Below are 22520 nucleotides of genomic sequence, written 5' to 3'. Positions count from 1 at the left end.
TCTGGTAATGAAAAAAATCCACATTGTGGACAAGTTGTTGCTGTGGCAGTTCAGTTTAATTATTCAGTTAGCAGTAGTTTGTGGCTCAGCTGCAGAGGAGGGGTGGAGCAGTGGGTTTAGGGTGCAGGCTGGTCATGCCTTCACTATTTTAGTAGGTTGCCGGGACCTGACAGTTCTGTGTGGTGTGGAGCAATGAACGTGACTGGAAAGCTGCTCTCATAAAAGCAAAGGAAAACAGTGCAAATAAATTAGCTCTCATTGGATCAGCTTATGCAGATAAATTTAAAGCATGACTCTACTTGAATATTTCAGAACAAATGGCAGTGTGTTGAGGCTATTCGGTGCTCACAGTTAACTGTCCTAGGGTGTGGTGTACTCAGATAAAATATGTCTGTTGTTTGTCTCCTGCTTTGCCTCTTCAATCTCAGTAATTTTTCTACATGGCTACATTTTCTATGAGTTTTCGGATTGTGTTTTAAAGTAATTTTAAAAACAGCCTCTAAATGTAGACTCAGGGTACACAACAAATCAAACATACTAGGTCTACTAATTGTACAAATTGTACGCTTGTTGTACTCTTTAAAACTGTAAATGGGCACTCTTGCACATTTTAGTTTATAACCTCTGGACATAGTATGTGTGAGTGCAAATATATTTGTATTAATTTATTGTTAAATGTTTTTTTTTTTTTTTTTTAATGGAATAGTTAAATGACTTGAGCCCAATGCCCCATGTCAAAGGTGACTGCCTGTGCAGTCCATGCACTCCGGTGCAGATCCCAGACATTATTTTGAATTGGAAGACCAGTGGTAAAGGGTCACAGGGTCATCCTTCAACCTGCTCACATTAGCTGTCAGCATCCTCTATTGGACATATGTACCATATCCATATGTTCATCCTGTTCACATCGAATGATGAGACTTTCTGCATACAATTGTTTAAATGTCAAAAGTTTTTTCTTCATAACAGTTCAACCCTTTATTGTCATCATTGAGTTACTGAGAATTCACTGTCTGAGAGTAAATACAACAGTGCATGCATACAAAAAAATTATGTATAACTGAAAGAGGAATACATTTTTTGTCAAATACAGTGATAATTTTGATTGATGATTATGTTTTATTGCTTTAGAAAGAGCAACTCTATCTGTAATTGTTAAGCAATTTGAATTAGGCGTATTACCAAGTGTAATACCATCCTTTTGTGACTTTGTGTTTACATCCTTGTTCATCTTTTTTTATATATGTTATGCACAGCTGGATTAACAATTGACAATGCTTTACTGGGACTCTGATATATTGGCACAACAGGCACCGACACACGCCACGTCTCCTTTCTGTCTGGTAAATTTACATTTACCAGACTTCAACTTTGTAGAAGACAGGCCTCTTCAGTCCATCAGTAGGTTAAAGTTATAGCCAATAACATGAGCAGGAACAAATAATTACAGCGGAGTATAATCCCACTTGCATTATGACAAGACACCAGTTTATCTGTGGAGAAAAAAGCACAAGAACATCATCATGATGTTATTTCACAAAGAATCTTTCGGCTTTAGTTTACACGTGTGTGTGTGTGTGTGTGTGTGTGTGTGTGTGTGTGTGTGTGTGTGTGTGTGTACTGTTAGATGTTTCTCTTTTTTTGTCCTTTCCTTTTTCCAATAAAAAATATTTAATCATTCTGCTATGTGGTGTATGATTCCACAGTAAGTTTAATTGTGGAGGTGTATCAGTATTATTCACCCTTGTGTGATCTATGCTCAGAGAAGTGATGACTGACCCTCCTCTCCTCCCACTTAGACCTCCAAAACTTAGGTGAAACACAAGGGGAGCAAGACAGAATAAAACTCTCCTCCACAAGCTAAACGCCTTCCTAACAAAACCTGATGTAATGCCTCCTACTACAGATAACTACAGTAATGGTTAACAAATGTACACTCTCTATATCTTCTAAAGTGTTACATATTAAGATATAATGAAAAAGTATCTAGTCCTTACAGGATGTTAAAATTGGAAAAACAGAAACTGAGAGAAAGAATGTGGTGGACATTAGTGTCATTATTTAACAAAAACTAAGACAAAATGCAAAAAAAAGGCTATGAAAAACTAAGAGTGACATATTTTTCAATAGCTTCCAGAACCAACTTTAGAAGCAATAATTTGAAGTGATCATTTTCTATTTGACTTTATCAGCCTCTCACATTGTTGTGGATGAATTTTGGTGCACTCTTCTTTACATTAGGGTTCGTTTTTTAAAATAAGCAGAGGTGAAAAAATACAGAAAGTTTTACCTTAGCAGAAGTACAATGCAAAGAAAAAAAGTAGCTATTTCAAGGACATTAGCTGTAACTTTAGCTAACAGACAAACTGTGCACATAAATAGTTTGTGTGTTTGCTGATATTTGTGAAGGTTATAAAAACTTTTGAAATTAGCTGCCACTTAAAAAAGCATTAAAATCTTTATGCTCTCTCCCCTTCTCTTGTGCTAGGTACAGTCCTACAATTCATGACATCTGCACCAAAAGTGCAATAAAATCATTCTGGCCTGATTTAACCCCCTGAGTACAGTGCTGTAAATGATGCTTAAATTATATTTTTTGAACTTTTCATGTCTTTGTATGTGACAAGCTCTTGTGATAAACACACCAATATAGCTGGCTCAGTATTGTTCCCTCCATTTAAGCACAAATAAGTTTTGGTTCGCAGGGCAGGGAAGTAAAAACTTCCCTCAAACGTGTTGAACCTTAAGTGAATTTGCTGAGACATCCATTCCTGGTGTGCTTGGCAACTGTCTTTAATGTTTTCCACTGGTTAATAATTGAAGGACTTAAATTCTTTGGAAATAGCCCTATATCCCAGCAACAATTGTTTCTTCTAAGAGATGGCTGATGTATTTTCCTCAAATCCTCCAGACCAGCAAACTGGCAACATTTCAGTTATTATACGCGTTCACACTTGGTGGTGACCAGTTAATCAAATAGATCTGAGTAGCAACACCTGACTGTAGATCACCCTCTTTATTCCTACAGAAGCACTTACTTTTTCAGAGACGGCTTCATTTTTTTAAAGTAAATAATGACACTGTGGAATATGTAATTTTTTTTTACTTCATCTGAGATTATATTTAAGATTCATTTTAAACCTGCCAAATTTAAAGAAAATATACTTTCATTTAGACTATATAGAGTGATCTTTATATATGTGTCATGCATGTATGTGTGTAGGTGTTTGTGTATCCAACCTGACACGCTTTGGACTTTTGGGATAAATTTGCTCCAGAGCTGACATTCTTTGGCTTTCATCATTGTCTTTTCTTCTGGATGTTTATAATTCAGTGTGACATACTTCTGCTCTTGAACAGTAAACACAGGCCACTTAGCTCCCTCAAGGCCTGGATTTCTGAAACAGACAATAAATCAGTTCTAAGAATCATCAGGGTCTTCATACTAGTTGAGTGAGTGTCTGACCATCTGGTTATGCTTACCCTGTACGAGCAAAGTTGGCCCAGTGTTTCATAAACTTCTTGGTCATATTAACTTCCTCCTTTGTGTATCCCAGAGATGCATTCAGAGGCATTCCGAATACAAATTCTATCTCATACCCATGCATAGCACCCATCCACTCTGGCCAGGGATTGACTGATGAGTGGTGATCAAATAAATATACAAAAGGCTTACCACCATGTTGAGAGAGCCTGCAAAGTGTAAATAACAGAGATATATTATTATATTACAACAGGTTAGCTCAAGATGGATGAAACATAACAGAAAAATAAATAAAGTGGTTCATACAAACTGAGGAAAAAACACAAAAAATGCAGAAACATTGTTAGTGTTAGTAATTGTCATTTTTATACTGGTTTGCAGTTTTAACACTGGGATTTCCAGGCTTCTACCGTTCTACCTTTAAAAGCCGGAGAGCAGTCAAATGCTGGAAGTGGAAGCTAAATTGGCTAGTCATTCATATGTATATTAGGTCGTTACCTAGGAATTCTGGAGGGAGGGGAGTGGGGGTGAGTGATTGAGGGGGTGGGGGAGTGGAGTGTTTCAGTTTGCCATCTTAGGGAGAAATCAACACATGTCCTTTGTATGTCCTTTGTTGCTGACATTTATTGATGAAAACAGTACAAAAAACCAACCATTTGTACACATATTTACAAATAATGATAAAAAGTGAGTGAGTACATTTCAACATTTTCAGCAATCACTCACAATCCTGGCACTGCCACGGTATCTGTCGTCTGCATTTACCACATGTGTACCTGTAGCAGTGAACACATCGCACAGTGGCCTGATTTTTTTTGCATCTGTGTTTGACCTGACACGTGGCCCTTTTTCCAGGGCTCGGTGTGGAGGGTTGTGTCCGAAGCAACTGATCTTTTCTTGCCTTCTTCGCAGCTACATGAGAGCGAGCCAACTCCCTTGCAAGCTCCACCAGGAAGTCCACCCGTCTTTCCTTCGTCCCGGTGCATGCTTGATACAGCACATGTGCATTCAGTGCTGCCATGTCAATCATGTTATAAAACACGGCGACTGGCCAGCGCCGTGTTCCTTTGCGGACAGTGTACTCCCGAACCATCTGGTCCATCACATCCACGCCACACTTTGTTTTGTTGTAAAGGGTGACAGTGTTTGGCTTCCTTTTGGTAGTGTTATCAGTCTGAACCACGCTGTGCATGCTGCTAAGAATATAGACTGTCTTCTTCCGTTTGGCCGCATACGCCGTCAGCGTGGCAGCAGAGGTTGAAAACACCTAAGAAATAAGATAAATTGTTATTTCCATAGCCCTTTTACACACAATGAAACACATAAACATAGAACCACAAAAGACCTGCAACATACCTGAGTGGTGAATTCATTGCGATCTGTCTGTCTAGTGGATTGAGGAATTTCCCTGCGAATCTTGTTGACTGTGCCGAGGATGGTGGTTTTCCGTCCAAGAAGTTTTTGCGCAAGTGAAAGCGATGTGAAGAAATTGTCTGTGGTAACATTTCTGCCCTTGTCTAGGAATGGTTCCATCAGCCTCATTACTACATTTTCAGAAAGTCTCTCCCCAGTGGGACGATTGGGGTCCTTGCCAAGATATGGGAAGACATTGCAAATGTACTTGGATTTTAGGTCGCAGGCCACCCAAAACTTGATCCCAAACTTGTCCGGTTTACTTGCAATATACTGCAGGAAACAGCACCGAGTCTTTGATGGGAAAAGCTGTTCATCAACGGTGATATGTAGACCAGGGTTGTAGCACGTGATGCAGTTGGTGACAAATGATCCCCACACACTGGAAATTGCAGCGAACTTATCAGTCTTTGCTCGATCACTGCGGGTGGACTTGTCATCAAAGCGTAGGTGTTGCATGATGTCTTGGAAGCGGTTTCGTGCCATAGTTCCAATTATCTGTGGGTTTCCCAGGTTTGCTGACCAGCAGTCATTTACCGATGGAACCCTGTAAACCCCCCGCAAGATGACAATTGCAATAAATGCCATTAGTTCAGGGAGGTCCATGAACCAATGAACATGCTCCGTTTGCTGTGCATGTTGAATAGTCCATTCTTGAATGCTATGAAGCATGTCAAGAGTGATGAAACACAGGAAGCTCTGAAGGCGACTCGAGATACTTCTCCTGGCCTTAGCCGTTGGCTCTCCATCTGCAGTGTACAGTTCTATTGGGGTGAAAGGGAGACGGGTCCCCACATGTTCTTCACGCCACACTGTGCCATCTTTCGCTGTCTCAGTCCCCAAACAAGCTCTCTTTTTCGGTGGAGAAGCAGTCTCCTCATCTGCAGTGTGAACAAATTCTAATTGTGAGCAATGGGAAGGTCAAACAAACTTACTAACTACATCCACTTACTTGTTTGAAATGAAAAAGGAAATAACATGAAATGAAACTAACCGGAAGACTGATCAGACAGCTCTGAGTCTGAATCCGGCTGAACTTCTAGGTCTTCTCCATCCGAGTCACAAGGGTCGACTTCCGTCAGGATCATTTCCAACGCCTGCTGAGTAGTGAGTCTTCTCTGCATTTTCTTTCCTTGGAGAGGAGGTCCGTACACCACAGAATTCTTCAGGGCAATGAAGGGTTAGGCTAAGTGCAGTGAGATTGTGTCATATATATACCCAGTACAAAAAACACCCAGTGCTCTGATTGGTGCACAATCATAGAGATGATTGTGCACCAATCATAGAGCACTGGGTGTGCCCCGTCACAGTACCCCGCTTAGTGCCCTGAAGAATTCTGTGGGCATCATCTCTATGATTGTGCACCAATCAGAGCACTGGGTGTTTTTTGTACTGGGTATATATATGACACAATCTCACTGCACTTAGCCTAACCCTTCATTGCCCTGAAGAATTCTGTGGTGTACGGACCTCCTCTCCAAGGAAAGAAAATGCAGAGAAGACTCACTACTCAGCAGGCGTTGGAAATGATCCTGACGGAAGTCGACCCTTGTGACTCGGATGGAGAAGACCTAGAAGTTCAGCCGGATTCGGACTCAGAGCTGTCTGATCAGTCTTCCGGTTAGTTTCATTTCATGTTATTTCCTTTTTCATTTCAAACAAGTAAGTGGATGTAGTTAGTAAGTTTGTTTGACCTTCCCATTGCTCACAATTAGAATTTGTTCACACTGCAGATGAGGAGACTGCTTCTCCACCGAAAAAGAGAGCTTGTTTGGGGACTGAGACAGCGAAAGATGGCACAGTGTGGCGTGAAGAACATGTGGGGACCCGTCTCCCTTTCACCCCAATAGAACCGTACACTGCAGATGGAGAGCCAATGGCTAAGGCCAGGAGAAGTATCTCGAGTCGCCTTCAGAGCTTCCTGTGTTTCATCACTCTTGACATGCTTCATAGCATTCAAGAATGGACTATTCAACATGCACAGCAAACGGAGCATGTTCATTGGTTCATGGACCTCCCTGAACTAATGGCATTTATTGCAATTGTCATCTTGCGGGGGGTTTACAGGGTTCCATCGGTAAATGACTGCTGGTCAGCAAACCTGGGAAACCCACAGATAATTGGAACTATGGCACGAAACCGCTTCCAAGACATCATGCAACACCTACGCTTTGATGACAAGTCCACCCGCAGTGATCGAGCAAAGACTGATAAGTTCGCTGCAGTTTCCAGTGTGTGGGGATCATTTGTCACCAACTGCATCACGTGCTACAACCCTGGTCTACATATCACCGTTGATGAACAGCTTTTCCCATCAAAGACTCGGTGCTGTTTCCTGCAGTATATTGCAAGTAAACCGGACAAGTTTGGGATCAAGTTTTGGGTGGCCTGCGACCTAAAATCCAAGTACATTTGCAATGTCTTCCCATATCTTGGCAAGGACCCCAATCGTCCCACTGGGGAGAGACTTTCTGAAAATGTAGTAATGAGGCTGATGGAACCATTCCTAGACAAGGGCAGAAATGTTACCACGGACAATTTCTTCACATCGCTTTCACTTGCGCAAAAACTTCTTGGACGGAAAACCACCATCCTCGGCACAGTCAACAAGATTCGCAGGGAAATTCCTCAATCCACTAGACAGACAGATCGCAATGAATTCACCACTCAGGTATGTTGCAGGTCTTTTGTGGTTCTATGTTTATGTGTTTCATTGTGTGTAAAAGGGCTATGGAAATAACAATTTATCTTATTTCTTAGGTGTTTTCAACCTCTGCTGCCACGCTGACGGCGTATGCGGCCAAACGGAAGAAGACAGTCTATATTCTTAGCAGCATGCACAGCGTGGTTCAGACTGATAACACTACCAAAAGGAAGCCAAACACTGTCACCCTTTACAACAAAACAAAGTGTGGCGTGGATGTGATGGACCAGATGGTTCGGGAGTACACTGTCCGCAAAGGAACACGGCGCTGGCCAGTCGCCGTGTTTTATAACATGATTGACATGGCAGCACTGAATGCACATGTGCTGTATCAAGCATGCACCGGGACGAAGGAAAGACGGGTGGACTTCCTGGTGGAGCTTGCAAGGGAGTTGGCTCGCTCTCATGTAGCTGCGAAGAAGGCAAGAAAAGATCAGTTGCTTCGGACACAACCCTCCACACCGAGCCCTGGAAAAAGGGCCACGTGTCAGGTCAAACACAGATGCAAAAAAAATCAGGCCACTGTGCGATGTGTTCACTGCTACAGGTACACATGTGGTAAATGCAGACGACAGATACCGTGGCAGTGCCAGGATTGTGAGTGATTGCTGAAAATGTTGAAATGTACTCACTCACTTTTTATCATTATTTGTAAATATGTGTACAAATGGTTGGTTTTTTGTACTGTTTTCATCAATAAATGTCAGCAACAAAGGACATACAAAGGACATGTGTTGATTTCTCCCTAAGATGGCAAACTGAAACACTCCACTCCCCCACCCCCTCAATCACTCACCCCCACTCCCCTCCCTCCAGAATTCCTAGGTAACGACCTAATATACATATGAATGACTCCAGCATTTGACTGACTGCTCTCCGGCTTTTAAAGGTAGAAACGCAAAATGATGACTCCGCGGGGGTCTAAGGTAGAAAACCAAAATGACTGCTCTCCGGGGGTCTTTAAACTATTAGTAAGGTGGCATTTCTTTAAACCAGCTCTATTTGTCAGTGTTTTGTCAGGATTTGTTTGCAATAATCGCAAGAACATAAGAGTTGAGTCTTGTTCTTGTTCTTAGTCTCTAGATGTTGTGAGAATTGTGGTTTGTTGCAGCAGCTTCCGTAGTTAAGTGTGTTTTGCGGTTTTATTCATAGTGTCCTTTTTGTCTTTTTTTTTTAGATTTCAGTTTTTACAAACTATAGACCTTAGTCGTCTTTTTTTGTAATTTTATGGTCCTCACTGTCTTTTTTATATTTGTCATGATGAGGGGTAAGACTGAGTGGAATGGCTCTGTGTTTCTATACACTCAGGACCTGGCACTCTCACACTCAGGATCTGGCACTTTCAAAAACACAACACTGCTGCCTGTAGCCAGACCGGTCATCCTGCAGGAACTCAAAAGGTGACATAATCAGTGCCAGGCCAGAGTAAGAATATAATCAAGGAGAAGGAAACATAAACCCTCCTTTCCACCGGTCGTCATGGGGAATGTGAGGTCTCTTAAAAGTGGATAACTGGTAAAGCATCAGAGTAATCGGCAGTATCGGGAGCGCAGTGTATTATGCTTTACAAAGGTACCTGGACCACACCACCACAGTATCAGACTTTTTCATAGTTTGGCTGACAAAGACGCCAAGCTGAGCAATAAGAAGAAAAGATGGAGAGATTGCAGTGTTTGTTAATAAATGGTGATGCAATCCAGGACATGTTATCTACGATGAGAATTCTCCGCTATATTAATACGTGTTTATGTAGCAGCTAATGGGTCAGCAGCATGTGACATCACACACGGGACTTTCACTGACCTAAAGCATAAACCCCCAGAGCCTTTCATCACCATCACTGGCGGTTTCAACCATATCTAGCCTCCACTATGCCAACTTTAAAGCAGTATCTGGTCAAAACATGAAAAAATAAAACTTTGGATCTTCTGCACGCAAACATGCAGGATGTATACAAAGCCACTGCCCTTGCCAACTATGTAGATCAGACCAAAACCAGGTCCTGTTAACATCTCAGTATGTTCTTGCAGTTCTAAGACTTCCTGTTGCCACCAAGCCTGTGAGAAGAATTCTGGAGTCAGGGAGCCAGTGAGACTGCATACTGGGACATGCTGAATGAAAAGTAGAGGATCTTCAGGCCTGGGAACAAGGACAAGTTGAGAAACCTACACCATGACCTAAAGGCAGGGCTGAGAAAGTGTAAAGATACCTACAGAGAGAAGCTGGAAACCAAACTCCAGTTGAATAATTTCAAACAATTGTAGAGAGGGATGCAGCTGATCACTGGCCTCAATCAAAGAGATCAACAGCAGCAGGAGGGCAGCATGGATACAGCCAGATTCTCGAGGTTCTGGATGGGGGGGGCTGTAATGTTTTATTGCAGATACATCCTATCTGGAAGATCTGCTTCTTTTGATGTAAGCTTCCTGTGTTTACGACCCTTTGGTCAGCAGGACAATAGAGAAATTGAATTGAAATTGAATTGAATTGGAGGTCTGACACACACACACACACACACACACACACACACACACACACACACACACACACACACACACACACACATTCTTACTTAGATACAGAAGTTCACACATATACATACAATGCCTTTTCTTAGAACCATGTGGGCGTGGCTTTGTTCTGACGTGTTTTGTGTTTATTAACTGTGACTAAAAAATATGATCAATAAGAATTACTCATTACCTGTGAGCAAAGTCGAGCACTGGACACATGAACATTTGATCTCCAACAAGACTACATACAGAGTCACGGTTTTTCACCCTGTTGTCCACATCTGTCCAATCCGTGTAATGGAAAATGGCTGCATCTCTCATGACATCACTCGCAGTATCCATTGCAAGCGTCACTCCTGCCAAGAATTCCTTTCTAGTGATGAGACTCTGACCGGTGTTATTAAATCCAGGGACTGCATAAACAGCAAAATATGTCCCTTCATCCTTATTTAAACCAAACATCACATCTTTCTTTGCAAAGTTACCAGAACTTAGAAGTACCTGCAGAAGGAAGAGAGAAAGTTGTTTAGTTGTTTTTGTGAAGTTAATTTGTTTATACATTTACACAGGGAGTGCAGAATTATTAGGCAAGTTGTATTTTTGAGGAATCATTTTATTATTGAACAACAACCATGTTCTCAATGAACCCAAAAAACTCATTAATATCAAAGCTGAATGTTTTTGGAAGTAGTTTTTAGTTTTAGCTATTTTAAGGGGATATCTGTGTGTGCAGGTGACTATTACTGTGCATAATTATTAGGCAACTTAACAAAAAACAAATATATACCCATTTCAATTATTTATTTTTATCAGTGAAACCAATATAACATCTCCACATTCACAAATATACATTTATGACATTCAAAAACAAAACAAAAACAAATCAGCGACCAATATAGCCACCTTTCTTTGCAAGGACACTCAAAAGCCTGCCATCCATGGATTCTGTCAGTGTTTTGATCTGTTCACCATCAACATTGCATGCAGCAGCAACCACAGCCTCCCAGACACTGTTCAGAGAGGTGTACTGTTTTCCCTCCTTGTAAATCTCACATTTGATGATGGACCACAGGTTCTCAATGGGGTTCAGATCAGGTGAACAAGGTGGCCATGTCATTAGTTTTTCTTCTTTTATACCCTTTCTTGCCAGCCACGCTGTGGAGTACTTGGACGCGTGTGATGGAGCATTGTCCTGCATGAAAATCATGTTTTCCTTGAAGGATGCAGACTTCTTCCTGTACCACTGCTTGAAGAAGGTGTCTTCCAGAAACTGGCAGTAGGGCTGGGAGTTGATCTTGACTCCATCCTCAACCCGAAAAGGCCCCACAAGCTCATCTTTGATGATACCAGCCCAAACCAGTACTCCACCTCCACCTTGCTGGCGTCTGAGTCGGACTGGAGCTCTCTGCCCTTTACCAATCCAGCCACGGGCCCATCCATCTGGCCCATCAAGACTCACTCTCATTTCATCAGTCCATAAAACCTTAGAAAAACCAGTCTTGAGATATTTCTTGGCCCAGTCTTGACGTTTCAGCTTGTGTGTCTTGTTCAGTGGTGGTCGTCTTTCAGCCTTTCTTACCTTGGCCATGTCTCTGAGTATTGCACACCTTGTGCTTGTGGGCACTCCAGTGATGTTGCAGCTCTGAAATATGGCCAAACTGGTGGCAAGTGGCATCTTGGCAGCTGCACGCTTGACTTTTCTCAGTTCATGGGCAGTTATTTTGCGCCTTGGTTTTTCCACACGGTTCTTGCGACCCTGTTGACTATTTTGCGCTTTGGGGTCCTTAGGGACTAAAGCGCTATATAAATACAGGCCATTTACCATTTACCATATTTTGAATGAAACGCTTGATTGTTCGATGATCACGCTTCAGAAGCTTTGCAATTTTGAGACTGCTGCATCCCTCTGCAAGATATCTCACTATTTTTGACTTTTCTGAGCCTGTCAAGTCCTTCTTTTGACCCATTTTGCCAAAGGAAAGGACGTTGCCTAATAATTATGCACACCTGATATAGGGTGTTGATGTCATTAGACCACACCCCTTCTCATTACAGAGATGCACATCACCTAATATGCTTAATTGGTAGTTGGCTTTCGAGCCTATACAGCTTGGAGTAAGACAACATGCATGAAGAGGATGATGTGGACAAAATTCTCATTTGCCTAATAATTCTCCACTCCCTGTACACAAACACGCAAATACACACACATATATATATATACATACATACATACATACATACATACATACATACACACACACATATATATATATATATAAACACCCAGCACGCCCCTGCGGGCGGTTTATCCTTCAAGCTCGGGTCCTCTACCAGAGGCCTGGGAGCTTGAGGGTCCTGCGCAGTATCTTAGCTGTTCCCAGGACTGCGCTCTTCTGGACAGAGATCTCCGATGTTATTCCCGGGATCTGCTGGAGCCACTCGCCTAGCTTGGGAGTCACCGCACCTAGTGCTCCGATTACCACGGGGACCACCGTTACCTTCACCCTCCACATCCTCTCGAGCTCTTCTCTGAGCCCTTGGTATTTCTCCAGCTTCTCGTGTTCCTTCTTCCTGATATTGCTGTCATTCGGAACCGCTACATCGATCACTACGGCCGTCTTCTTCTGTTTGTCTACCACCACTATGTCCGGTTGGTTAGCCACCACCATTTTGTCCGTCTGTATCTGGAAGTCCCACAGGATCTTAGCTCGGTCATTCTCCACCACCCTTGGGGGCATCTCCCATTTTGACCTCGGGACTTCCAGGTTATACTCGGCACACATGTTCCTGTACACTATGCCGGCCACTTGGTTATGGCGTTCCATGTATGCCTTGCCTGCTAGCATCTTGCACCCTGCTGTTATGTGCTGGATTGTCTCTGGGGCATCTTTACACAGCCTGCACCTGGGGTCTTGCCTGGTGTGATAGACCCCAGCCTCTATGGATCTTGTGCTCAGAGCTTGTTCTTGTGCTGCCATGATTAGTGCCTCTGTGCTGTCTTTCAGTCCAGCTTTGTCCAGCCACTGGTAGGATTTCTGGATATCAGCCACCTCCTCTATCTGCCGGTGGTACATACTGTGCAGGGGCCTGTCCTTCCATGATGGTTCCTCGTCTCCCTCCTCTTTCTTGGGTTTCTGCTGCCTGAGGTATTCACTGAGCACTCGGTCAGTTGGGGCCATCTTCCCAATGTATTCTTGGATGTTCGTTGTCTCATCCTGGACTGTGGTGCTGACACTCACCAGTCCCCGGCCCCCTTCCTTCCGCTTAGCGTACAGCCTCAGGGTGCTGGACTTGGGGTGAAACCCTCCATGCATGGTAAGGAGCTTTCTTGTCTTTATGTCAGTGGCTTCTATCTCCTCCTTTGGCCAGTCTATTATCCCAGCAGGGTACCTGATCACGGGCAGGGCGTACGTGTTGATGGCCCGGATCTTGTTCTTACCATTCAGCTGACTCCTCAGGACTTGCCTGACCCTCTGCAGGTACTTGGTGGTTGCAGCTTTTCTAGCGGCCTCTTCATGGTTCCCATTCGCCTGCAGGATCCCCAGGTACTTGTAACTGTCCTCTATGTCTGCAATGTTGCCTTCTGGTAGTTCAATCCCCTCAGTTCTTACTACCTTCCCTCTCTTGTTACCATCCGACTACACTTCTCCAGTCCGAATGACATTCCAATGTCATTGCTGTATAGCCTGGTAGTGTGGATCAGTGTATCGATGTCTTGTTCACTCTTGGCATACAGCTTGATGTCATCCATGTACAGGAGGTGGCTGACAACTGCTTCGTTCCGTAGTCGGTATCCGTAGCCAGTCTTGTTAATGATCTCACTGAGGGGGTTCAGGCCTATGCAGAACAGCAGTGGGGACAGAGCATCTCCTTGGTGGATCCCGCACTTGATGGTGACTTGTGCTATGGGCTTGGAGTTGGCCTCTAGTGTTGTACGCCACATCCCCATTGAGTTCCTGATGAAGGCTCTTAGGGTCCCATTGATCTTGTACAATTCTAAGCATTCCAGTATCCAGCTGTGGGGCATTGAGTCATAGGCCTTCTTGTAATCAATCCAGGCAGTGCACAGGTTGGTCAGTCTGGTCTTGCAGTCTCGGCTGACTGTTCTGTCTACCAGTAGCTGGTGTTTTGCGCCTCTGGTATTCTTGCCAATCCCTTTCTGTGTCCCGCTCATGTATTGACCCATGTGCCTGTTCATCTTAGCCGATATGATGCCTGACAGGAGCTTCCATGTAGTACTGAGGCAGGTTATTGGTCGGTAGTTGGAGGGGACCAGTCCCTTCTTGGGGTCCTTGGGGATCAGGACCGTCCGACCTTCGGTTAGCCATTCCGGGTGTCTCTCGTTAACTAGCAGCTGGTTCATTTGTGCTGCCAGACGCTCGTGGAGTGCAGTCAGCTTCTTTAGCCAGTAGGTGTGAACCATGTCGGGCCCTGGTGCTGTCCAACTCTTCATACTGGAGACCCTTTCTTGGATATCTGCCACTGTGATGGTTACTGGACCCTGTTCAGGGAGGTCGCTGTGGTCTGCCCTCAGATCCACTAGCCACTGAGCATTGCCATTATGGGTTGCGTCCTTCTCCCATATGCTCTTCCAGTATTGCTCCATCTCCAGCCTTGGTGGTGCTGTTCTCTTATTGTTCCCTTGCCACTGAGAGTACACCTTTGCTGGTTCTGTGGAGAACAGCTGGTTTATTCTCCTGCCTTCTATCTCTCTGGTGTACCTCCTCAAGCGGCTGGCCAAGGCTATGAGTCTTTGCTTGGCAGTTTCCAAGGCCTCAGGTATGGACAGCTTGCTGTATTTCTTATGCACCTTCTTTGTCGCACCTTTCTGCAACTCCGTTAGTTGGCTAACCTCCCTCCGTGCTACTTTGATGTTGCCCTCTAGCCTCCTTCTCCATGGAGGGTACTGCCCCTTGTGGCTGTTCAACTTGTAGCCAAGCATCTCACTGATCACCGCTGCCGTATTGTAGATCAGCTTGTTAGTGTCGGTAATCGTGGTTGTAGGTATCGTCCATAGTGCTGCATTAACATCATCTAGCAGACCTTCTGAGGGTACTTCACGTAATCTTGGTAACCGACTACGGGGATACAGGTTTCAAGCTTGGCCATGATCCTATTTTTCAGGTCAGTTCCTGTCCATGATTCTTAAGTGATCCAACATTAGACCACATAATGATCAGAGAAATTATAAAAAGCCAGATAGCTACAACAGTCCTCTGCTAGTATATTAAATACTAAAATTCATGATAGTACAACTGAAATTATCTCTCAAAACTGAACATGACAGCATGGCTTAGGTTGCAAAATTGCAACTGAAGAAGTCACAAAACTTCTGGAACAATGTCCTTTAGATAGACAGGACCAATGTGGAGATGGGATTGTGATAGTAGGCTCAAATGTGAAGCAGTCTCCCTAACAGCTTAACCTTAGGCAAAACTGGGTCATGCAACAGGACAATTAACCTAGGCACACCAGCAAATCTACATCAGAATGAAAAAAAAAAAATCCAGACCAAGTGTTTGTGGTGGGATGTCAAGAGACTTGTGCATAAGCAAATGTCCATTAACCTCAATGAACTGAAGCAACATTGTAAAGAAGAGTGGGCCAAAAGTGATGAAGAGTCATGAAGTCGTACATAAAGCAGTTACATCAAGTTATTCCTGTGGAAAATGGTTCTACAAGCTACTGAGTCACAGTGTATACTTTTTTTTAAAATATTTTTTTTCCACACACTGCTTCTTTAACTTTGTTTTTAATAACTAAAAAATCACTCGGTGCAAGATGCCATGTACTGTAGTTCATCTAAGGTTGTATTTTATTTAATCTGGTAAAAACCAGATAATTGTTATTTTTTTTTCATGTATAACCTTAGAATTAAAGAGGGTATACTTCCCTTTGATTGTATAAACGTTTATTTTTTTTTCTTTTGACAACATGTGGACTGGTTGCATGCAACTTTTTCCTTAAACCAGTGTTTCCCAACATTTTGGAGCCACGCCACATATTTCACATTATAAAAATCACACGGCACACCACCAAACAAAAATGTCACAGAAAGCACATTGATATTTTTCCCGCGCACCAAATATAGGAAAATTTGCTCATCTGGGTAGGAATTTTTTCCAGGATCCAGGTCAGATTGACTACTTTTTCTTTTCAAATATTTATCTATTGCTATTATGTGCTGCGTTGTCTCACTCACAGCATGATTATTATGTCATTTATTCTTCGTCTTCTACTATTTTACTGTCAGTTGGCAACCAATTTAATTAGAGCAGATAGTTGTATTGCCCTCTATTTGAAGAGAATGTAATTGTTCTGCCAGTTACTCAGGTGGAACCAGTTAATCATCCACGGCACACCTGATCATTTTTCACAGCACACCCATGTGCCGCGGCACAGTGGTTGGGAAACACTGCCTTAAACCCAAGTATGAACAGCACTTATTGGAGATGCATGATGTAGCGAAAAAAATATTTCTTAAAGAAAGTCAACCAAATGCCAAATATGGGTACTCACATCAACTGCATCTGGTAAGAAGTTCCCATCAACATGAGGCATAAAGGGAAGACTTAATAGTGACGATTGAGTGAGAACCTCAAATTGCTTGGTTGAGACTTTTTGAGGATCAGCCTGCTGCAGACAAGCTTCTAGACGAGCTGCAGGAGATGAGGGACAATCCACAAGTTTTGCCAGCATAAGAGACCTAAATATTGAAAAAGAATAAAATAAGGAAGAACTCATAGAACCAAACTTTTATTCAATGCAAATCAAATCAAATCAAATCAAATCACTTTTATTGTCACATTGTCACACAATATGATCTCACAGATAGTATGAAAGACAAATGTAGATTTTGGAACTGAATATTGAAGTCAAAAATCATGTTTTTTTGTAGTAGATAAATATATATAACTGAATGAAAATATATATCCACACACACACACACACACACACACACACACACACACACACACACACACACACACACACACATTATTATTTATTTTTTACTGTGATCAAAGCCTTTTTTGACAAAAAATAATATATGTTTTTATCTATTGCAAAGCCACAGTGTTCTTGTTAGTCTGTTAATCTGATTGCTAAGAATTGTTAAAATTAAACGTGTCAGTATACAGAAAGACTACTGTGTGTAAGTATCTTCAAATTTGGCAGATCCTTGTAAACTTAGCTGCAGCCTGGGACAACAGCCAAGCCCTCACTCTAGTAGGATATTTTTAACTGTGTGGGATCACCACAGCCATTGACCTGAAGCACAAAACTAAACACCTCGATACCTGGTTAGTATAAGACTGCAATGAAAAACACCATTTGTGTGCTAGCCAACACTTCAGAATTAACTATAGCCACTGCTGTGTATTCTTTTTACACTAAACTCTGGAGGGTAGTATCAGAAATAATATCAGACTATCAGGATGTATTAATATTTGTAAGTAATATCAGTTTCAATATTGGTATTGATAAAATCCTAACGGTACCTATATGGACAGAGGATGAATGAGAATGTCGACCTATTGTTGGAGCTAAAGGCAAAGTCATCAGGTTTCAGCCTCTGGAAATCTTCAGACTTTTTAATACACTTGTCATTTTGTCAGTCTAGATACAAGGGTTAAGTCAACCAAGTTGGCTCAAGACAAAGATGATAAAAAAATGTACACTACCTGTCCCAGGCCTCAGTCTGACTAATTGTGCCCCAGTATGCATTGGGGGAGCCACTCTGCATCACAGCCCTTTGAAAAAGATCCTGGCTGCCCGGCGAGAGCAGCTGGAAGCCAACAGATGCAGACCCAGCACTTTCTCCGAACAGAGTAACCTGGAAACAATGCCAAATTAAAATTGTTTCAACATGTGAAAAACCTTTCTAGAATTAAGGCATTTACCTTAGAAGGATCACCACCAAAAGCTGCAATATTATTTGCAACCCATTTAAGAGCCAGGCGTTGGTCCAAAAGGCCTGCATTACCCTGGATATTTGTGTTGTCGGGAAGAGACAGGAAACCAAACGCTCCCAATCTGTTATTGATGACCACAACAATAAGGCATACTGACAATGTATGACTGAAGCTAAATCACAATATTGCTTACTCTTATTATTCTAAAAAGAATATCACCCAGATTTGTCATACTCAATTTTATTTTCTTGTATAAATGTGTAGAGTTTCTAGTTACATATAATAACTATATTTAATTACTATTAGTATTTATTACCTCTTACCTGTAATTCATTGATACCACAACAACACTTTCAGATTTACTCAGGAAACGGCCGTCGTAAATGTCCAATGACGATGTTCCTGAGATGAACCCACCACCATGAATCCAGACAAAGACAGGGGCAAGTGGTGCAGGCTGCGTTTTGTTGAAACGTGGCGACCAGACATTGAGGTACAGACAGTCCTCACTCAGAGGAGTGTTTGGGTTCCACATTTCTACACCTTTGAACCCTGGAAAGAATTTTGTTAGATAACAGCAGTAGTATAATTATATAATTTTGAAGAGCCTGATTGGGACAACATTACTGCAATCTACAAGTTCAAATTAATTTATTCATCGGTCCATTTCATTTTATTAGCTTGAAGAAAAATTAACTTGAATTTACCATTAATGTACTGTGTACAGTTGTATGGTTGTTTTTACCTAGAATGAGAATCACTGACAACAACCTGATAACAGTGAGTTAGGTTCATTTCTATCTCTGATGTCATATCTAAATTAAGTGAGTGTGCTTATTACATTGATATATGTCTGGTATCCGTTGCAGTAGTTCAACAATCTCCGACAGGTGGCTTCATCTATAAATACAGCCAGCCCAACCGCAGTAATTCTTTTGAGTGAGGGGAAAGGCATTTGAAAACTTTGACTCGTGTATTCGTGTTAAGGAATATATGAAAGTGTAATGTGTAAGAGATACATTCTTTATCAGTCTAGAAAATAATAATACAAAAAAAAATTGCTTAACATTTATGGGTCATGTCCAAGATTTACTTTTGCAATTAAAAAAAGTGTTTAGTTGGGAAAGGGAATGCATACACTACGAATGAGATCATGTTTCCTAACTGCCACTCCCCACTAAAGCATTACTCTGAAATGAATACAGTGCAAAAAAACCTCTGCATGACAAAACTGTCCGAGAGCAAAATGCTACCCTTTATAAGCTAGCGTTTAGGTAACATAAAATGTTTTTTAAAAAACAGTCTAAAGTGGATTGCAATCCTAACTCTCTCTCTAAAAAGAAAAAAAATGAAGATTACTTATCAGTCAAACAAGTGATGAATTAGTGCTATCAGGTATGATAAATATTTTTGCAGGTTTTATTTTTAAATAAATTATAAAATAATATTATTAATTTATTTATAGTAATGTAACTCTCTGGTTATTGTTTAGATAAAACATGTGTACATAACATATAAATAACAGCAATGTGAAATATGTTGAAAATATTTATTTAATACTATGTTTGGATTTTGTTTAGTCCTTTGAATATTTCATATTATGTAGTGGCTATATGTATGTAAGTGTACAGATATGCACTATCCATTACACAGTCTGTGCATGCATTGTGCCCAGTTGTGTTAATGTGAGTCCTACCAGGAAAGGCTGTATCAGGCATCTGGTAGCAGGAATTTGGAAAGTTGGTAGCATCCTTCACACCATCCCATTTCTCTACTGGCTCTGGCGCTCTGAATCTTAATTTCCCAACAGGTGGTTTTCCATAGGGAATTCCAAGAAAGGCTCTAACATCCGAACCCAGCACAGAAAGCAATTTCCCTTGAATTTTCCCATCGCTTGTACTGATCATAAGGTCATCTTGAGTGCCAAGTGATAATGTCAGAAAATTAAGCAATATAACAAGAAGTACACACTGAGAGTTTGCAGCCATGGAAAATCCTGAGGATAGAAAAATAAAGGCATATTACACTACAATATGGCCCTAACTTTAACTTTTTAAGTGCAATAAGCATTGTAGTATAAGTAAGACTTTGTAGACACTAAAAAAAAAACCCAAAAAAACACATGCAGATAAACACACCAGCATTCCAGATACTATTGAAGCATGCCTTTGTTAACTAAAATAGCTTGTCTTCAGGTCATAGAAAGTTTAGGGTGGGTCGATGTGTGTGGATATATTGCGCAGAGACCGTGGGTGTGTATGTGCGTGTGCATGTGTGTGTGTGTGTGTGTGTGTGCGCGCGCGCGCGCACGTGTGTGAAAGAGAGAGCGAAAGAGAGGGAGAGCGAGAGAGGGGATCATTCCCGCTATCAGAGTGTCACTTTAAAAGCATCTTTAATCCTCGGATATTCACAAATACTGAAGCTGTTGGCGAGTATAAAAAGTGCAAGTAACTGCACGCACGCAGATCACGTGTGAAGCCGCCTTACTTTGAAAAGGCACAGACTAATCGAGGTTAGAGTGAAAATCGCGCAAGGCTGGTTCGATGCGCGCAATGGGGACACAAGCGCTCATGCAGAGATTATTATAAATGACTGCAAGAATTAAATCCGCCAGTTCCAGTTTATAAAAGCTTTAGTGATGTCTTACCTTGTCAGCTAGCAGTTTGTGTCTGTCTGGAGTGAGTGAGGAGGGCACGGTACTGATAGGATGAAAACATGGACAACCTCTGTCCAGTGATCCCTGGGCCGGCCCAGTGCACCACCCACTACTACTGCTGCTTGTACTACTTGTATTTTATATAATACAACACAGTATTACCTTTCCCTGAATACAATTAATAATAGTAAAAGACAAAAACATTGCCATCCATATTATGAATGATAATAAAGACTGAGTGAAGAGCAAAATTTCGTGAATAAAGTCTTCAGTTTTATTATCTTTACAATACATTTTCTTGAAGAGGAAAAGGAAAGTTTGATTTGCAGTATTATGATTGTAACAATTTGTGAGTGCTGGTGTGATATTAATGTATAAAATGCACTCTTGCTGTAGCATTGTTATTTTTTATTTATTAATGATTTACAACAATGTATTTACACACACACACACACACATATATATAAATATATGTATATATATATATATATATATATATGGGCTGTTTCTTTTCATAATGACACATCCCTTTATTTATATCACAATCAGAATCTTTGTATTGTCATTAAACTTCAGATGTTCAACAAAATTAGAAGCAACTCCCTGCTAGCAGCATTTAGAATAAATAGCAAAACACAAATAAATAGCTAGAAAAGAAACCCAAATAAAATGTAACTGACAAATATACAAAACTAAAGAAACATCGGTTTATAATGTAAGGTTGCTCTGAAACACTCTCTTTCTCAAGGTTAATACAGTAATGCATGCAGAAAATGGATCTAAGAAACTGTAAATAAGAAAATTAATGCATAATTAAACCTGGAATGCATTTTTGTGTAAATGTAAACTCTTGGATGTATTGAATGCACTAAAAATGAAATTAAGGAATTGTCTTTTATGACTGTTATGTTACTGCTTTAAAAAAAAGAAAAGAAAACAAATATATCTGCAATTGTTAACAAACCTGAATTAGGTATGGTGCCAAGCATAACCCAGAAGGAAATCCAGCCCTGATAATTATCATTCTGGACATGGATATATATATATATTTTTTTTTTTAATGAACTCCGTGGAAACTTAATTTGATCATTCTATGTAGTCACGCAGAGCCTCCTTAATTCTCATTATACCACTTCCTGTGTCTGTTCCTTGTTTATTTCTCACACTGCTGTCTGCTTATTATACCTGTCATTTCTTTCTTTCTTTTTTTTTTGGGGGGGGGGGGATCTTTGCTTTTCTTTCCCACTCCCATGGTCAAAGCTAGAGAGAAATCTAAACCCCTTTGGAACTGTTAATAGTGTGTAGTTTGAGCATATGTTTGTGTACGCCCCCTGTGTGTGAGTGTGTGTGTGTGTGTGTGTATGGTTTCATGTTATTTATAGCATGTTATGTGCAGTTGGATTAACAATAAACAAAGGCTTACTGGGACTCTGATGCAATGTCTTGGCACAACAGACTGAGGCACAGACACAGGCCGCATCTGTGTATGTCAACCTGATTAATAATGCGTTCCCTATCATGGTGCATACTGAAGATTGAAGTTAATTTTAGACATGGAAACATTCAACCCTATACCCTAGGCAAGGATTTGTTTCCTTTTTGTGTCTCTCCATCAGTCTACCACTCACTTTTAAAGCCTCTTGCTCTTTCAGTATGCCAACCAGCTGTAGTCATGGACATCAGCTTAGGAGAAAGGGAGCCATGGGAGTTCTGGCTTTTTAGAGTTATGTACAACTCAGCAGGAGGGTTTGATAGATATGCGGACAGTGACAGAAAAATGCAGAAAAATTAAGCAGAACCATTTGTTTTAGAAACAGCACAGCAGTATTCACTA

At 41.4% G+C, this 22520-nt stretch overlaps 1 protein-coding gene across 3 annotated transcripts; it reads right to left on the bottom strand.

Annotated features, from left to right (window-relative positions):
• Positions 1-711: 711 nt before the first annotated feature.
• Positions 712-20743, bottom strand: LOC146618614 (acetylcholinesterase-like). Of its 3 annotated transcripts, XM_085370030.1 has the most exons (10): positions 20678-20743; positions 19727-20026; positions 18354-18582; positions 18019-18151; positions 17800-17951; positions 16637-16823; positions 10305-10615; positions 3484-3693; positions 3241-3398; positions 712-1493 (listed from the first exon to the last, which is right to left on the bottom strand). In XM_085370030.1, exons 2-10 carry the CDS (start codon positions 20016-20018, stop codon positions 1399-1401), a joined length of 1767 nt encoding a protein of 588 aa, XP_085226156.1. In that variant the 5' UTR covers positions 20019-20026; positions 20678-20743; the 3' UTR covers positions 712-1398. The 3 variants fall into 3 exon arrangements, 2 of the variants coding, with proteins under 2 accessions (XP_085226156.1, XP_085226157.1); XR_014906772.1 differs by lacking the exons at positions 712-1493; positions 3241-3398; positions 3484-3693 and adding exons at positions 8385-9740; positions 9815-10041; XM_085370031.1 differs by lacking the exons at positions 712-1493; positions 3241-3398; positions 3484-3693 and adding an exon at positions 8385-10041.
• Positions 20744-22520: the final 1777 nt, after the last annotated feature.

This window comes from Diplotaxodon limnothrissa, linkage group LG14, assembly GCF_057381915.1.
Source record: "Diplotaxodon limnothrissa isolate DT_005_m linkage group LG14, D_limnothrissa_male_GT1.1, whole genome shotgun sequence".
Taxonomy (NCBI): domain Eukaryota; kingdom Metazoa; phylum Chordata; class Actinopteri; order Cichliformes; family Cichlidae; genus Diplotaxodon; species Diplotaxodon limnothrissa.
The sequence above is the reverse complement of the archived record's forward strand: the minus strand, read 5'-3'. Positions and strand labels throughout refer to the sequence as shown.